Source organism: Galendromus occidentalis, unplaced genomic scaffold (assembly GCF_000255335.2).
Source record: "Galendromus occidentalis unplaced genomic scaffold, Mocc_1.1 scf7180000077440, whole genome shotgun sequence".
NCBI lineage: Eukaryota > Metazoa > Arthropoda > Arachnida > Mesostigmata > Phytoseiidae > Galendromus > Galendromus occidentalis.
In genome coordinates this window covers 1,382,818-1,401,277 of record NW_003805428.1, presented here as the reverse complement: position 1 = coordinate 1,401,277, position 18,460 = coordinate 1,382,818, and the positions used below count along the sequence as shown (strand labels likewise).

General features: G+C 51.8%; 2 protein-coding genes across 2 annotated transcripts; both read left to right on the top strand.

The window, feature by feature from the left end:
• Positions 1-6,342: 6,342 nt before the first annotated feature.
• LOC100901543 (bromodomain-containing protein 3-like) lies at positions 6,343-9,200 on the top strand. The gene is made up of 4 exons (XM_029111440.1): positions 6,343-7,000; positions 7,265-8,500; positions 8,754-8,918; positions 9,085-9,200. Exons 1-4 carry the CDS (start codon positions 6,343-6,345, stop codon positions 9,198-9,200), a joined length of 2,175 nt encoding a protein of 724 aa, XP_028967273.1.
• Positions 9,201-10,073: 873 nt separating this feature from the next.
• On the top strand, positions 10,074-17,910 carry LOC108864245 (uncharacterized). The gene is made up of 8 exons (XM_018639471.1): positions 10,074-10,134; positions 14,513-14,820; positions 15,128-15,268; positions 15,383-15,706; positions 16,520-16,771; positions 17,056-17,217; positions 17,376-17,610; positions 17,726-17,910. The coding sequence occupies exons 1-8, from the start codon at positions 10,074-10,076 to the stop codon at positions 17,908-17,910; spliced, it is 1,668 nt and encodes a 555-aa protein (XP_018494987.1).
• The last annotated feature ends 550 nt before the right edge of the window (positions 17,911-18,460 follow it).

Below are 18,460 nucleotides of genomic sequence, written 5' to 3'. Positions count from 1 at the left end.
CTGCATAGGAAGCGCTTAATCGGCTTCTCGGTCCACCCCGACGCACGGGTGAGACGTAACATCTTCTGGAAGGATGAGGGAATGTTATCGAGATTCTCCGTCACAAAGGCTGTTTATGTGCCGCTCATTTATTCTCTAGTTCAGGGCGGATGCGGCAGGAGCGAGGACCTTCCGAAGGGAGAAGGTTGTGAATGGAAGGAGGCTTGGGTGTTCTTGGTCGGGAACGCAATTAGATTCGAAACATGAACGCTCGGTTTCGACTTCCCAGTCCGACGAGAGCGAATTGGGATACGAGAGAGACACCATAATGGCATTTGAGTATGCGTAGGGCATCGAGGAAGGGGACTCCGGTTCACAACGATTCTCAGAGCTCGCTAGCGTCTGGCGAATACACCCCATCGAACGTCAAAAGAGAATATTGTCCTTATATGCTCTGTGTAGACTCTGCTAGAAGATGTGAAGATTCTACATCTCCGAAGGCTAGGCCGTCTTCGCTCTTCGACCGCATGCTCATATCGCGCACCCGGCTTCCTTCTCGCGCGGTGAAGATCAGGAAGCTAAGCAATGAGAAGCAGGAACGATGGAACTCACCACTCACAATATACCGCGGGTTCGGGGGCTCGTTGATGTTCTCATCGAGACGCAGACTTAAGGGTCGATCGTTCCCAATGTATTCCTCATGGTCCCGAAAACCACATCGGGGAAAATCGTGGAACCCTCAAGAAGAACACAACAATAACATTGTGCGACTGCTGCTAGGGGGAGAGAGAGACCCATGTGGATGACGACGTGCTCGAAGAATGGATGCATTTTAAGACTTTGGCCGCGTTCGAGCTCACTGGACTCTGAGCGAGACTCGACGCATTGGAGTGAAAAAGACTCCTCGGCAAACGCTCCCGGAATGCCAATGCAGGTCTGTGAGTGCTTTAGACATTCTTATGAATGCAGTGAGGATCATGAATACCGGGCTCTACATCTTTCCGGCTCGGATGATGATGTTTCGTCCGCGCACCGTGTGGGGGTGGACGTGGTGGAGGGGCCTCGCGAGCGGCCTCCATTGGTGCTTTTCCATGATAATTTCGATCGAGGATGAGTCGCCCAACAGAAATTCACCTGCAACAGGGTCGCATTGGCTGTCATCATTCTGTCGGGGGAATTTCCGCATATACAAGCGGGTATCCAGCGCGGAGAAGGCTCCTGCAAAACCAGCGAAGCTGCCCTAGTGCCCGCTTATCTATCCAAGTCCGTATTCGAATCATGAGCTGCGATGATTATCGTCGGATGATTCTACTCCAGGTCGATTTTGATCAAGAGACTGCCGAGGAAGTCTGATAGATCGGGACGCACCATCCCGGATGATCCGCTCTGAGCGTCAATTATGGGGACATGTAAAGGATTAGTGTCGGAGCGCTTAGATTGCGGCAGGCATTCCATGGTCTCGAACGAGTGCTGATTCCCCTGTTCATAGGGGCGGTCCGTTCGCAGTGCAGAAGTCGGGAAGAATCGTGCGACAATTGGTCCATTTCAGTGCTCCAACTCATCTCTGCGAACCCTCGGGTGTGGAAAGACTTCCTTCGTCATTCGAATCGGTACAGTTTGGATCTTCTCTCGGAGCTCTTACTAGGGAATAGTAGTAGCTCGAGTAGCTCGCAGGCTACCTCCCCACCCCCGTTGAGAATCAGGAGAATGGAACTGAACTTTTTTGCGACTCCCTAATATCTCCGACACGTCTGATCAGTATAAGAAGAGTATATCGGCTCCTGAGTTGTAAAGCGACGAAGCCGGATGCCTGCTTGCCGGAACCTCTCAACGCCATAAGTCGCCCCTGATGGGGCTCCAGGTTGGCGAACATACGGGAGCCGATGCTATGCTGCGATCATCCACTTCGTAGTCCATCGCGTGTGGAAAAGAGGTCGAGGGCCTTGACGCCCTAGAGAGGGAAATTTTGATCGCGCCATCGCTCCAAGCCCTCGGTTTCCTTCTTCGTCTTGGCTCTCCTCTGAAGAAGAATCGAGCCGGCGGCTGGTCACGAATAGGAAGGCGTCACGAGTTTCCCCGTCAGGCCTACCCATTGAGCGTCTCAGCCCCACTTGTGAACCTCTCTGCCGACTCCATGTCGCGGCCGAAATCCCTATGTGGATGTGAGAGTCATTTCGATGTTTTGGGCTGTAGTAACATTTGCCTGTTGGAACGAGGTCGGAAACCGTCGTGAATCGACATCGAATATCGAGACAATGTAGGATACGATTCATCCGGACACCGAGAATACCCCTGGAGATCCCTTCAGGGAGGATCGCGCGGATCCGGCTGACTCCGCATTGACGAATGGTGGCGGAAGGCCGAGGAAGGCCCTCCGGAGTTTTCTCTCAGATCCAAAGAATAATCATTTGATGCACTGGAATTCAGTGAGGGGGATCGCTCCCTCGAGTCACTGATTTACTGAATCCCGACGGCCAAACTCCGGGCGATCTCCACGGAGCTGGCAGCGGTTCAAAATCATAAAAGATTCAAGATCCGGCATCTCGAAATAAAGTATCAATGGAATTATTTAGAGGTGGAAGATACGTCGCCGACTCTCGCCGACATCCAGGCAAAAATAAGAAAGCATCCAGCCAATCGGAATCTCGAGGAGAAGAATGCTGTCGGGCGATCAACGTGAGGATTGATCCGTGAATTCAGCGTTTGCTGACCGTTGAACGCCTGACTACTCTCTGACCGTTCCTCGATGCCCCCTGCGCAAGTTTCCTCTCACAGGGCTTTTTTGAAATTTCCGGTCCGTCTCGTCTCTCAAGGGAGGAAGAGGCTCCGCTCGACCTGGATGATGGGTCAGGGGCGCGGATACGAATACTCGGGATTTTCTTGATGGATCTCAACTCAGGGCTGAGCGGAGCGAAATTCCTACGAGCGTCCGTGATCTCGAGACTCGCTCGACCTTGTTTTCCTCCAGAACCACCGGATTCACGAAAGCTGCTGCTCCGAGGGGGTTCCTCTCAGTCCTTGATACTGACAGTACCAGGAATCTGCTGCGCCCCCCGAGAGAAACGCATTAGTGAAACCTCAATCTTGGGGGAGACAAGCTGCACGAGTTGCGAATATCTTGCAACCGGAGCCGTCTCCGGGGGAGTACACCCACAACACGGTCTTTCAAGGCTATTCAGCGGCTCCCTGCTCAACGCACTCCGTGAATTCTAGCCTCCCTGAGAATATGCAAAAGATGAGTCGGCGAAGATTATATCGACGTCAACTATGGATAGAAGAGAAAATATTCCACATCGGTGAAGGCAGCCATGTTCACGGAAGAGGCTACGCGTCACCCGATGAGCACCCAAGAATGGCTCGGAGTTCCTGGATCAGAACGTTCGAGACTATAGTCGCGCACCCAAGTACCACAGGGTTCCCGATGGTAATGGGGGAGGGGGAGCTGCATTAAAGAATGAAGATGTCGAAAAGGGTGCCGTCCGAGCTTCAACTCCGTTACATTCTTTCTTGGCCAAAGGATCTCTGAACGTTCCATTTCGTTTCTCTGCCGTTCCACCCAGCGACCAGATCGGCGACGTGTTTTCCTCTCCTCATGTTATTCTGCTTGTTTGATGATCCATCGATAAGATTTCGGCGGGCCTTTTTGAAACATACAGCGGGTTTAGAGAGCCGAATGGAAGGGAAGATTAGTACTTCGTTTCCAAAAAAGATGAGCACGATCCGGATGCGGTAACGGGTGCATGCGGAATAGTCGATAATTCTTCCGCGGGGGACTCTATCGTGAGGTCAGTCCATGTCGGGCTCCGCACTGTGAGGCAGGCCGAGTGTATCTCCGACAAACTTCCGTAGTAATGGTCTGCTCGGGGATACGTTCTCCGGGGATATTAGCCTGAAGTCAGCTCGTATTCAGAACATGTGTACAAGTTTAGTGTTCTAGTTCGAGCACACCGTTGCACTTTGGACACAGCTTCATTACCCCGGGAAAATATCGCACTGAATGTGACTTGTAGATTCCATCTCCGTTTTCGAATGTCCCGCGGTCGCTTTCCTCAGCTCTTAATGTATTTTCGACTTCTGGCGCGCGTGCTTTCGCACAAAATCCGCGGGTGGCGCTAGCGTCGTTTCGGTCACGTGACTCCAATCGGACCAATGACAGAGGTGCAATGGCGTCCGCTTCCAACTAAGAGCGTCGGACGGAGAGCCAACAAATGTCCGTTAGACGCTGTCTGTGCTATTCATTCTTCAAGCAGGTTATATCCGGGAAAATCATGTGCAAAAAGTGACTTGTGACCGTCGAAACGGATCCCCGGATATAGTCGGACCCTTTCAACACGGTACGAAGTCGAATTAGTTTCGAGTTCGATGTTCTAGGCCCTGAACAAAGGGTGCAACCGTCGGCCGGCTAGCAATCAAGAAATACTTGGCTCAAAATAGCACAAATCGACCGAAATATGTCCCGACCGAGCATTCCTTAGGATCGCTGTGATGCCAGGATTATGCTGGAATTGAGTAGGTGAACAAATGCACGAAGTTCATGCGAATTGCGTCGACGTATTCGGTTGGGGAGTGAGTCAAGCTTGTGTCTGTGTGAGCTAGCGAGCGAATGAGTGAGTGTGTCTGTTTCTTTTAGCTGCTTGCTTGCCTGGCAGCCTGGCTGAGTGCTTGTTTACCTGGCCAAGAGTTCAATCCGGTGGCTTTCTCGTTGGTCGTCCTCCTATCGTCGTTCGACAGGGTTTGACGTAGAGGTTGTTTTGTGGACAGCGAGCTCCATTACAGCGGACTGCCCGCCTCCTACCAGCCAGACAGTGAGCTCACCAACCGCCCAAGCGAGCAGCCATTTAGCCATCGAGACTTTCTGTGAGCCAACGAATACCAGCCAGTCGAACAATCTAGGTAGCGAGCAGTTTTCGTGCGAGTGTCCGGAGTTTGAATCGCGAGGCAACGTTAGTGCAAATTGAGTCCTGTGCTCGGACTGTGCGAGGTTTCCTCGGCTCAAGCGTCGGATGCGCAACTGCGCCGACAGCGACGAGGAGAGCGCTGGAACAAGCGCAGCCAACTCTCGGGATCTCTAGTCCACTTCGGTTGGGAAATTTCTTCCCATTCCGGGCAGTAAACACAAGCTCAGTTGTTGGGGCTCGTCGGACTCGACACGCGCCAGACTACCGTCGTTGGATCTGTTGCGATGGTGGTGCCAGTGCTAATTCTTGATCGCACGATTGGGGGAGCGTGTTTCCTCTCGATAGCTGTGTTGTCGTGAACACGACCGTCGCAGGAGACACCGGAGGGATTCGAAAACGGAGCTCGTACTCCGACCGGAATCCCTCATTGAGGCGTTTCCCGGAGCCTGGTTTGATCCTACGGATCGCACGCTCCAACACTCCCCGTGATAGGTGGGGGTGATGAATTTGAGTAGGTGAGCGGAAAGGCTGGGAAAAATATTTTTCGCTGTGTTTCGATGGTCTCTGAGAAGTTTGGCGCCAAATCGATTGGAGTGCTGCCCCGAGCCGTCGTATCCGTCGAGAGATCGCTCCCTGACCGGTTGCCTGCTCGTTCGCTCAACTGGCTCGCTTGCTCAGTCAGTCGCTCGCTCTGTCGCATGTTTGGTGCGCTTGGCTCGATGCCGCTCGTCGGCTGGTGGCGTTTTGGCGGGCAAGCTAATCTTCGGCATGCTCTTGGGTCGATCTTCGTCGTCAGTTTACCGCTTGGACTCCGTCCTTTGCAATCAACGCTCCGTTGTCTCCGATAGACTGGTCCAGAGGTTCCGCTCTCAGAGAGAGATTAGCGAGTGCTAAACACTGGCGGTGATTTTCGCTGCCGAGAGCATGATAAATTTCCGAAGGAAAATATCGATTAGAGGCAACCACGACGCTCTCCTCGAGTCGCCCATATTGAGTTTGCCCGAACAGAGCAGTTATGGGCGAGCATTGCAGAGAATAATTATTATTGGTCTTATTTACGGGACGGGCATGTTCCCCCGATGCTCCATTCACAGTCTGGGCGAACATTCGAATAAAAATTGCACCTTGTTTGAACTCAATATGTCCTGTTTCGCTGGTTTCGTAAGCCTCGTCGCTGACGCTCTTACGGAATTTTTTTCTGCACTCGAGGGCAATCGCGGCTATCCCCCCACCGCGGTCGACACGGGGGAAGGGCGAGCTCACGTTTTGTCGACTTGCCCGCGTTCACACATTCACTCCACAGAGGATGAATCATGAAGGATCATCTATATTTCTATTGTCGATCAACCCATCGATCGCCAAACCCTCGCAGGAGCTCTTTCCTAATGAGAGGCCGATTTTTTTGCAGAACGATAAGGATAGCACGGAGAAGGCGCTTGACGCGGCGTAGCCGTCTGCGGCCGCCATGTCAGTGAGCAACTCGGTGGCCGGGACGGGGGTGGGTGCGGACTCCGTTCCCGTAATCCCAGCGCCCGCCCCAGCCGCCGGGAACGGTGCGCCCGCTGTTCCGGCAAACAATGAGGATGAGGATGTTAAGCCCGAGTGGATGGTCCCCATCCGCGGGATGGTTCACCCGCCCACCGAGCCTGGAACTCGACCGCACCGAAACACCAATCAACTCCAGTTCATGCTGAAACACGTCATGAAAGCTGTTTGGAAGCACAACTTCGCGTGGCCTTTCCAGCAGCCGGTCGACACCATCAAGCTGAACCTGCCGGACTACTTTAAGATCATCAAAGTACCCATGGACCTCGGCACCATCAAGAAGCGTCTGGAGAATTGTTACTACTACGATGCCCAAGAATGCATCAATGACTTTAACGTGCTGTTCTCGAATTGCTACATTTACAACAAGCCGGGCGAAGACGTCGTGTTGATGGCGCAGTCCTTGGAGAAGCTGTTTCTTTCGAAGCTCGCTGAAATGCCCCAGGAAGAAACGGTCTTGCCGCTACCTCCTTCGAAAGGTCCGAAAGGCCCCAAGAAGAAGCCTGGCCCGGTCCCCAAGGCGCTGCAACAACAACAACAGCAGCAACACCTACCGCCGCTCCCGCCGAAGCCACATCCGGCGGCGCAACAGCAGTCGCAACACCATCAAGCACAGCACCAGCCGCATCACCCGACACAGCAACACCAGCAAACTCCCCAACAGGCTCCACCGCAAATCAAGACCGAATGCCTAACAGCGACAAATCCCGCGGTGGATTCGATTACTGGAGGCGTAAACAACCTTCCGTCAACGCTCCCGCCACCTGTTCCACCATCGAACCACACCGTCCTACTCGACGTGAAGCCGATCATTCCGGCAGTTCCAGCCGCGACAGATCCTAACTTTTTGCCAGGAGCCGGTGTTCCCCCCATAGACCTCGGTGTAACTCCGAACAAGGTGAAGAAAGGCGTCAAACGAAAAGCCGACACAACAACCCCCGGTCAAACGCCCAACGATCTTTATGGAACGCCCATTCCGGGACCACCGGACTCGAAAAAGATTTCGACGAGACGGGAAAGCGGACGACCCATAAAGAAACCTGTGAAAGATATTCCCGAGTCTGCGCAACACAGTAAAGTGAAGCGGGGAAAAATGACCGAGAAGCTCAAGTACTGTAACTCTATCATCAAGGAGCTTTTCGCGAAGAAACATTCGGCGTACGCGTGGCCTTTCTATACGGCGGTCGATGTCGAAGGTCTAGGTCTCCACGACTACTACGACATCATAACGCAACCGATGGATTTAGGAACTATCAAAACGAAAATGGAGCGTCGCGAATATCGGAATCCGGACGATTTCTGCAACGACGTTCGTCTAGTTTTTATGAACTGTTACAAATATAATCCGGCAGATCATGAAGTCGTGAAGATGGCTCGCAAACTTCAAGATGTGTTCGAAATGAAACTCACAAAAATGCCTAATGAACCCATACCTGCAAGTTCGGCTAGCAGTGACTCGGACGAGGCTTCTGAATCTGAAGTCGCCAGCGCGGAAGACAGCGATAGCGGCGACGACAGTGAAGCCGAGCGGGAGCGCAAGTTGCAACAGCTTCAGGATCAGCTGAAAAGGGTTACGGAGGAAATCTCGGCGCTGGCCGCTCAGTCCCGAAGTTCTTCGAAGAAGAAAAAGAAGAAGTCCCAAAAAGAGAAGGACAAGGAGAAGGCTAAGAGTCCGTCGAAGTCTCGAGTCAAACGCGAAATGAATAAGGCGACCAACAACAATAACAATAATAATAACAACAATACAGCGAAGCCCAAACGCCAGAAGCGCGAAACCGCTGTTGCGCGTGGCGACTTCGACTCCGAGGACGAGGACAGCGCCAAGCCGATGTCGTACGACGAGAAACGACAACTTTCTCTCGACATCAACAAGCTGCCCGGGGATAAACTTGGTAGAGTTGTACATATTATTCAGTCGCGAGAACCTTCGTTGCGAGATTCTAATCCGGACGAAATCGAGATCGATTTCGAGACGCTCAAACCTTCGACACTCCGCGAGCTCGAGAGCTACGTGGCGTCGTGTCTGGCGAGAAACGCGAAGAAGCCTCGGAAACCTTACGGAACAGGCACAAAGCGTGAGTATAGACCTCCTCTCCTTATGTGCAACGAGGGGATTTTGCTCCCTCTCCCAAGAGACTAAATTCATTTGATTCTTAGTGCCCCCCCCTTCACCCGTCGTCACCTGCGATCGTGCGTTCCTCCGTGGCTCGCGACGATCCTGCCAATTTAGTCGTGTATTTTGTATATTTTGCGACGGCGGTCGTTGCCAGCCCGCTCCTGCAGGCTAAGGAGGACGGATGCACTTCGCCTCATATACCTCTTACGTCTCCACAGGGAAGAGTAAAGAAGAAACAGTCAAAGACAAGAAACAGGAGCTGGAACGGCGACTGCAAGACGTCAGTGGACAATTGGCTCCAACGCAACCACCAGCTCAGCCTACGAATGCCGCCGCAAACGCTACATCGAACGCGGGTGCCCACAAGCCGGCGAAAGTTGGTGCCGCCAAGAAAGGTTAGCGCTTGCCGAACGATGAATAGTGTTTTCATCCTCTGATCACAACATAAGAGACCGAGGACATCCTACCGGATATCGATTCTCCTCTCCTGGTCCACGGAGCTAATTCGTATCCCTCTTGCAGAATTGGCTGGTCTAGACGGGCAAGGCGGCGGAGCGCCTCGTTTGAGCGTTAGTAGTAGTAGTTCGAGTGACAGTGACAGCAGTACATCTTCCTCAAGCAGCTCGAGCAGCGAGGAGTCCTCCGATTCCGAATCAGGTTAATATCAGAATCGTAAACACAGTGGGTCATACACAAGGGTCAGTTGGTGAGAGTGAGTCCAGTCAGATAATCGAGAAAATACTCACTCCATTCACCCAATGATCGAGAGAGACTACTGTGATGAAGATTGGTTAGGGTGGTACCACAGCTGGTGATACGATATTCGATGCTTAGCACGGGCCGTTTGACGTTGGACGCTGTTGTGCCTCATCGGCTGCCGTCGTTCGTCATGTAAGGGTCATCAGAATCGCTGGAGGCGGCGACAACAGCACTCGCTGTCGTTTTTGCTGCTGCAAAAATTTGATCCACCGAAAGCATTCGACTGGTTTTCGAGGAATAATTCCGAAAACAGCATAACACCTACGAGGAAGGCCACCAATGTATCACAGCAAGCGAAAGCAACTCTCAAAAGTGAGCTCGACTGTATCGAGAGCTTGGACGAATCAAACAACAACAACAGAAAGAGCAGCAACAGATCCACAAACAGACTCAGCACAGAAGCAGCAATAGCGATCACGACATTCGGAACACAGAATCGAAACAAATGACAAAAAAGAACACCACAGAACATTATAGTTGAAAAGAAGACAGCGTGGAGTAACTGCTGATTCTGATCTGTGAAGCCGAAAGTTCGTGCGTTGTTCGCTTCTAGGCCTCCAATTCCCCGAAACCTGAGTCTGGTGGATCTATTTCTCTGATGCGTCGCTGTCCTTGAGTAGACAAAGAGAGACTGGGGAGAGAATGAACCGCTCGCTCGCGAATTTCGTCTCTCTGAGAACCGAACCAAAAATTTTGACGCGCATCACAGCGTCATATTGGGAAAGTCTCTCCGCATCTCGACTACTACCACTGTGGCGGAGTGAGTCCACCCGATAATGAGTCAACCCGTTTTCCAAACTCTCCTGAGATTCCTCCTGTTGCCTGGAAAGGCAGAAGGTTAGGATTCCAAATGAGTATATATATACATACGGATATATATATATATAGAATATAGATATATATAATCTAGAGAGGGGAGAGAGAGCGAGGGAAGGAACACACACCGAGACAGAGAGCGTCCGTGAGTGACCAGAAGGGGCTCAGACAAAACCGATCCCTTCGCAGGGTCTCGGGGCGCGGCCTGACAAGTCGTCCCGTTCTCCACGAATCCGAGTCGAACTCTTGTAAATTTTTTCTGACTTCGTGGAGTTCGCTAGAGTCGATTTGTATAATGTACATGTCAAGAGATCGCATTGGCTCTATAGCCAGATCCCTCTGATTCATGCTCTATGCATTCTTGCACCTTGCTTCGAACTCAATGGAGAATCCCTCTGCGGATGGAAAGGAATTGCCCATGGGGAACATGGAGCTCCGAGGCCATCGGGGCTGCTGTTCGGCGAGGCCTTCCCCGTCTAGATTTGCCCTGATCGTGATTGTCGTGCGTTCCTTCTCGAATTTCACTGCTGCTTCACCTAAAGCACAGCTTCGTACCCGAATTCGGTTTCTGTGTCCGGTACGGCGCACTCGAACGCCTCGTTTGATGTCCTCGTGGCTGCCCGCTCGCCCGCGGTGCGAATTATTTCCTGTCAGGACGGGGTGACTCGATTTCCGAAGAGCAACCTGAGCAGCGCTGGGCAGGTCTCCGTCGGGGATCCGTGGGAAGTCCCGATGGTCGACCGGTATCTCCGAGCTTGGGGCTTCGCTTCCTGCTATCGCTGTCGTGGGTCCCATTTGAGATCGATCGGTCCTGTGTGGATCCATTGCAGTATCCACTCCGTGGATTCATTCGAGCGCTCGTTCGCCGCTGCCCTCGATGGTCTTCACGCGCCATGAGGAGCGAATCGTCAGTGATGCCGGGCGAAAAATCCTCCCAGATCCAGGAATCTGCCGCGGAGGGGTAGGGGCAGAGCTCTTCATTTGGCAGAGCATGTGCGTAAACATTAAACGACCAGGCAGCGAATCAGGTCGAGCAGAACCTCAGGGGATCATCATGCTGATAACGACGACTGTCGATGTATCCGTATGCTCATAGAGCGTAACTATCTATCCAGCTAACTATCTATCTATACACATGCTGTATGTCAGGGCATATGGTGATGATTTTCGTCGCTATAGAACTCCGAATATTTCTTCCATACGAAGAGGAGAAACAGACTGACAGGCAGGCGGAACCCTTCGTTTTCTGCGAAGCGTGAGAGTCAAAGCCACCTAAGCTCGTTGAGCCTCCATAAACAGAGTTCGATCAGTCTCCATCAATCGATCCATCGCTCGATCGGATAATTTTTCGGAAGGCATGATTATCTGGTGGATAAGAGACCAACCCATCGAGACGGAGTTGCCACGATGTCGGCGACGGCACATCGTCTTAAGGAATTCCGCTGGTATAAATATATATATATATATAAGCGTATATATATATTATTTTTCGAGGCGAATCGGTACCGTTACGAGGAGATAACATCTTTCATTGTAAATGCCATCAGGATATCATCATCATCGTAGTTTTTTCCCATTCGTCCGACACCTGCGAGTCCTTCCATCAGACACTGCTCAGCTCGTCATTTGAGTCATGTCATCAATCCATCCCGCACATTCGGAAGTCCATCCATAGAGCGAGGTATAAGCAAAGTGCGAGCTTGGAGCGCTCGTATCCTAGCGCTCCTTGTCTTGTAGCGCTCGGAGTGATGTAATCTCTCCCTCGTACGAGTTCCAAGAGCGCCCTGATACGAATTCTCACGCTGAAGACACTCCTTGTGATGCAGCGCCCATGCCTCGCTTATCTGGCGCAGGAAACGCGCGCGAAGTCTCGGAGTAATTACTCTTCAGTTCCACTCGAATCAATCTGCCATGATCTCGATCGACAAATCTATTCATTGGTTGGTAGTTTGAGACGCTCGCTCAACGGTCGACTACTACTCGACCGGCCGCGCGATATCTTGAGCAAAACTCATATGATTGTGGGTGTCATTTTGACGCCAGGATCGGCTCGAATAGTACATTGCGTAGAGGTTGCATGTGTCGTTCGATCGTATCAACTCACTCGGGAGTTTGCCCCACGCGGCTGGAGGAGTCCCGAACTATTTTGTAGCCGGCTGAGTAAAGGGGTTCGAATCGTAGCCGAGAACTGCGAACGGATCGACCTATCTTAGAGCTAGACTTTCATGAATTATTCGTTGAGCGATCGATCGATGGATCGATTTTTGTATCTATTCTGCCTCTCGCTGACCGGGGTCCCCGTCACTGGGCTTGACGCGCGGAGAGAGCGCGCTCGTTCCGTGGCGCGATCAATGATGATCTTCCCGAACGAGCGGCAGGGATTTTTCCGAAGTACTGGCTTTTGCGGAGGCAAGTCGCCCTGTTTAGAATCGAACGGACCACGCTCGCACACATCGGGCGACCGTCTTGATCTACTGCAACGAGGACATGCATATGGAAAGGGTCATATCGTTTCTTTGTTCCCATGAGGAAGGAGTTTCGCGATCGGTGCACCGGCCACCTGACTTATGAATCGCCTGGACGAAGATTCTCTCGATGATTATGAAGTGCACTACTTGTAGAGCTGCGCCCCCTCAAATACCCACATGATGATGATGATAATGATGCATGTAAATACGATATACATTTAAATATTTCGTCGGACGCCGCAACAGCAGCGAAAACTAGCAGATGAGGAGGGTCTTGGGATTCCTTCTCGATGAACTCGATATCTGTCGTCAAGTAGACTTGTGGAATTTGTTTTTAAAAATGCGCGCTGCTTGTCAAAGCCGACTCTTCGAAACAGGGCGAACCACGACCCCGAATTTCAGCGTTTTTGACCTTCAACGTAAAATAACGAAAACGCTTCCTGAGAATACGTGGAAGGAACCGATAGACTCCATAGTAACGTCGCGAAATACGGAGGGCTGTCTTAATACAACGAGGAACACATCATCAGTGACAACAATAAACTAGCAGTAAACTCACAGACATCAGCAACAACACATCAACAGCAGGAAAGATGAGCATCATACACAGACGAAGAGAATTTTAAGCCTTGAAAGCAGGTGTATCGTTTTCGAAGAGAGAGGATTTGATTGAGGAGCGAAAGGATTGAGGAGCGAAAGAGAAAGAAAGCGGGAAGAAAGTAAGAAAAATAAAGACGGAGAGAATATATAAATATGTATAAAGCAGAAACCTATCGGTCTCGTTTTTTGTTGGTAGGTAACAGCTGCGGACGACCGTACCCCTCCAGCCACTGAGCGAATCGAGAGCTTCGAAGCACTCCACAACTAAAACGCGCGATTGTAGTCACATCGAGTCGACACGCAGAGACATCAGATTTGCCACACCGAAGGATCAAAAACCTGAAGTTCATTGACAGCAGCAGCAGCATCAGCAATGAGAAAACAGCGAGAAACACAACTCTTTCCCTTCCGGGGAAGGGATATTCGCTCGCGGTTTTCCGCGAGTTGTGCTTCTCCCTTTGTATCGGATGGTACTGTTATCGATTGCTTCGCCCCCGAGGAATCTCACTGATCTTGGGGCTCAGACATCGTGAAGTTTCCGGACTGGCCTCGTGCAATCCTGGTTCTGGTACTTTGCTCTCGCTGACCGAGACCCGCAGAGCTCAAACTCTCGCGTTGCTCTTGGCGAAGCGATTTGTCCAACCTCAGGGCACCTGCTGTTTCCAAGTCAGCTCCTTGTCGAATCAACAAAGCGATACAACACAGCATTACACAACACTTCGACCAGAGCTCCATCTGTAGAAGTTCAGACGTGCACAATAACATCTTGTCCTCGACTCCCGGTGGAGAAAATCACTCCCATATATTGATTATTGTGACATGAGTTTTCTCTGGTGTCTACATCGTGAGGCACGACATTCTTTCAGTGGTGGAGGGGGATGCGTCTCTGCTGATCGATTTCGAATCGAATTTGAGATCTAATTCGGAAAAGCATAGATTAAGGAGCGACAGTGTGTCCGAAGCCGAATCTCTGGAAAAAACTCTGCTTCCAGTATCGGAGACCTCGATGTATTGAAATCGAACTCCATCGATGTTTCTCAAACTTCTCCGAGAGATTCGGTGTCGAGTCGCGCTTGCGATCCAAGTAGGGGGAATGTTCCGTCTCTCCCAAGCAGGGGCATTGGGTCGATTCGACTGGGTCAGGGGAACCGTTCAGGAATAGCTTTCTGGGAATCTTGCTTGCAAATCGAAAAGTTGGGGGACTCTGTCGGGGTTGTTCTGAATTTTGTGCAATACGGGTCTCAGGTCAGCAGAGGAGCAACCCCCGAAGCCACTCGCGCTCAAATCGAGTCGAGATGTGCAAGAATGGTGAGTGATTTCCACAATTTCAGGTGCTGGCCACGGGAAAGGAGATAGAACGAGCAAGAAACCAGGACAAAACGGTGCTTCAGCAGCCGGAGGACAGAAGCCTGCCACCAGTTCTACTGCGGTTGGAATGACAGGGCAGTTGAATCCATCGCAACAACATCAGCAGAATCCGCAGCAACAGCATCCGCCGCACCCGTCGCAGCAGCAACAGCAGCACTTCGCGCAAGCTGCGAGTGATGCATCGATAGCGCAAGCTCCTCAACACGACGTAGGCACGACAGGCGGGAAGCTGCCGGCTCTAGATACGACGGATTCTGCTCTGCTGTCGAAGGTGAGGGAAAGTTCTGCCGAGTGAGCGACAGACGGCATGTTTTTCTTCCTCCAAGAGGGAGTAGAAGCACAACGAATAGAGAGAGTCATGAGTGTGAGAGCGGAACGCTGGATGAATCGAGAGAATCCCTGATTAGGGGATTCTAGGGATGAACGTGAAATTCGTCTGTCTATTTTCTCTGCTCATTTTTTTTCGTCCTATCGATTCGTGCTTCGTCGGTTTATCACCCCGCACCTCCCACTCACCACGATCCGGTGTCCCTGTTCAACCCCATGTGTTTGATGAATCCTTGTGTCATTCCCTTTAGGATGTTGCCCATGCGGATCTCTTGAACGGTTTGAGTCCGTTAGGAGCAGGTCTCCCACCTATCGGGGGTGCTTCCCTAGGCTTAAATAATGTCGCCACATCTGCCGCCGCCTCCAATCCGCACCACGCTCCTTTGATGGCGGTAAGTTGTCCCCCCGCTGGGGGCCTCGGAATTCCGCCACACCAGGGCATTTCTGCCCCGACTCAGCCCCGGCCTACGAACCATCCGAATGTGGATTCGTTGAGGCCACAACAGGCAGCCCCCATACTCGGTGGGGTCTTGGACTCGATGCGGAGCACCAACATGCAGCTGCCGGGTCACGTTCAACACCAGCTGGGCTCTGTAACGGGAGGCGGAGGCGGCAAATTCCCTCCTTCATCCCATGCCGGCGGGAGTCTAGGGATGCCGACATCGACGACGCCTCAGATGCAATCGTCAAGTGACGTTGCTCAGACCGGGGCTCAATTGCAAGCTCAACAACGAATTCCGATGGGGAGCATGGGTCCAAACCTATCAGCTCACCAACTCGGACTCGATATGAGTGCCTTCATGGGTCTTGACCCTTTGGCGTTCGGCAAGGTACGTTCGCGAGAGGAGAAAAGCGTTCTGTCGCCGATAAGCCAAACATCGATCTCTCTATCTCTCGCTCTCTGCAACTGGTTAAGGGACAAACGGATGGACGTACGAACGCAGTCAGCACGTTTACAAGCGGATGGTACCGATTGGTGGACAACATTGCATTCATGGATGCGGCTGCCCCCGTGGGCTAGATACGCTAACTGGTCGCTGATGTGGGGGATCTGTCGGCGTGGGCTGGTTGGTTGGATGAATGAATGATTGATCGATTGGGGCAGGGAAGGATGAATGATTGGTCTGCGGAGAGCTCGATCGGGCTTCTGGATTGAGATAGGGCGCGATGAATGCTTGATTCAGTATACGTTTGGAGGTGTGGTGTCTCTCTTTGACTGTCGCTTTCTCTCCGACCCGATCGGAGGATGTCTTCCCTTTCACTAAAATCGATTCGCAACGGATTCGAAATTCTTTCCGGCTCGGTATCAGGGCTGTAATCCTATGGAGATTTTGAACTCGACGACGAATTACAGGATTACGCACGCTTATGCATGGTATTCCCTCATCTGCTTCGAGTCAGTGTATGTTTGCCTACAGTTCTACAGCTTGCACTACAGTTGCGGCTGGTTGATGTTTCCGTGGAATATGGCATGGTGCATGTGGATTGCGGAGCTCCTGCCACACAGGAGTCGATTCGTATGACCGTCTAGCTAGCCGTATCGTCCTGGAGTTTTTTTCTTTGGAGAACAAAGAGATCTCACCCTCGGGAAACGAATCTCGAGTTGATCGGTGGAGGCTGACCGTTTGATCCATTCCAAATAGGATCCGTTTGGACAGAAAAACCTCATGGAACAGTTGGGCCAATTTAAAAGCGGCGATCTGGCCGCGCTGGGATTGCCGAGTCATCACCAAATGCTTCATCCTGACTCTGGAACGACCACGAGCGACTTCGGCTCAAGCTTGGCACTTGGCTCGCAACAGTCGCAGATGCATCAACAGCACGCAGTCGCTCCGGGGGCATCGACTGGGATGGGTGGACCTCCGAGCGCTCTTGCTATGCAAAATCAGCTGCAGGTGCCCACTTTGCAACCTCAACAGCAGCAGCCACATCAGCAGCAACAGCAGCAGCAGCAACAACAAGCTTCTCACCAAGCACCTGCAAATCATAAGGTATCCCTCACACTTATGCTTGTCACCCTTGCTTAGAGCTTAGAGCTTAGAGTACATCACGCCGGCGAGCAATTCGAAGAGGGCGCATGGCCGATCCATTCGACCGGAGGTTCGCGAAGCAAGCCTGATCTCTTGTCTGCGAGTACTTGCCTCCCTGGACTGATGAGAGGTTCCTTTTCTGTTTGCAGAGCGAAAGTAGCAAATTGAGGAACTATGGTTCGTGGTCTAGTCTGGTGACCGGCAATTCGAACAGCGGTAACAACCCGCAGAGCCAGACAAATCTCAACCCGCACGCCATGAGTAATTCATTCCAGCAATTCAAGAAACAGGCAAAGGAAAAAGCCGATAAGGTGAGAAGAGTTCCTCATGAATGTTCGACCCTCCAGGCGAGATCCTCCGACTCCGGTAGAGGGATGTGCATACGGTCGGGTCGTATAGCTCCGTATCCCGACTGAAGGATCCCGACCAAAATTCCGGATTCCCTCCAATCATAAATTTTCTCCTGCAGCAACGTATGTTAGACGAAGCCAAGGAACGCAAAGAGCAGGCGGAGCGCAACAAGCAGATGGCGAGTGGAGGTGTGGCCATGTCCGGCGGTGGCGGGGTCATGGCATCTGGAGCCATGAACCCACTCAATCCCCAATTGGCCACTCTCAATAAAGATCATCTGCAAGCCGGTTTCCTTAATTCGCACAGCCCGCATTCGATGCACTCGTTCCACGGTCCATCCTCGGACAATTCAGGTAGGAGCGCGGTCAGGTCCGACGCGGCTTCGCTGTATGTTTCGATGAATCTATTGTTTCTCCCTTCTCCCCGGAGTTCAGGTGGGGATCTAAATTGAAGTTCCCTCGAATTCAGGCGGCTCAGGAAGTAACAGTCCAGCTCACATGAGAACTCCTAATGCCGGGGTGCAGAGCGAGGCTGATCGTGAGAAACAGCGGCGCCGAGAACAGGAGAGGCGAAGACGCGAAGTCAAATCAGGCCAGATCGACATGAACGAGCAAAATAACATAATGACGACATTCGAAGAAATGATCGACTGATCGCCCAATTGAAGGGGAATAAGTCAGAGACATGAGGGGATTCCATTCATCGCGGACGCTCCGGAAATCTCCTTCTCGGTACTCGAAGCAATCCATCAGCGAGAGTATGACTTCGTTCGTGCAACTGCTGCGTCCACCTGTCGAATCTTGGTCGTATACATTGTGATCATTATTTACTACTTCAATAAGCGATGAGGATAATCGCAGCGGAGCCGAAGCGCTCAACCGAGGCGCTCTCGAGCGATTATCGAGATGACATTTCGGAACAAGGGGAATACCGAGGGAGACGGAAAAACCGACCAGCTGCGGAAAGTAGAAAGCTGGGAAGAGCGATGTTGCGTGATTCGAATGATCCCCAATGCCATCGTCGTCGATATCATTGTCATGTTCTCCTCCATATTTTTAACGCAATGAAAGAGCTAAACGATGAGCTAATCTTCGACGAAAATCAGAGACAAACGAATTAAATGTTCTTAGAAAGTGATTGGGCGGAATCGGCCCGATTCTTGACCCCCAATACCGAAACCTAGCTGGCGAAGTCATATTCCTA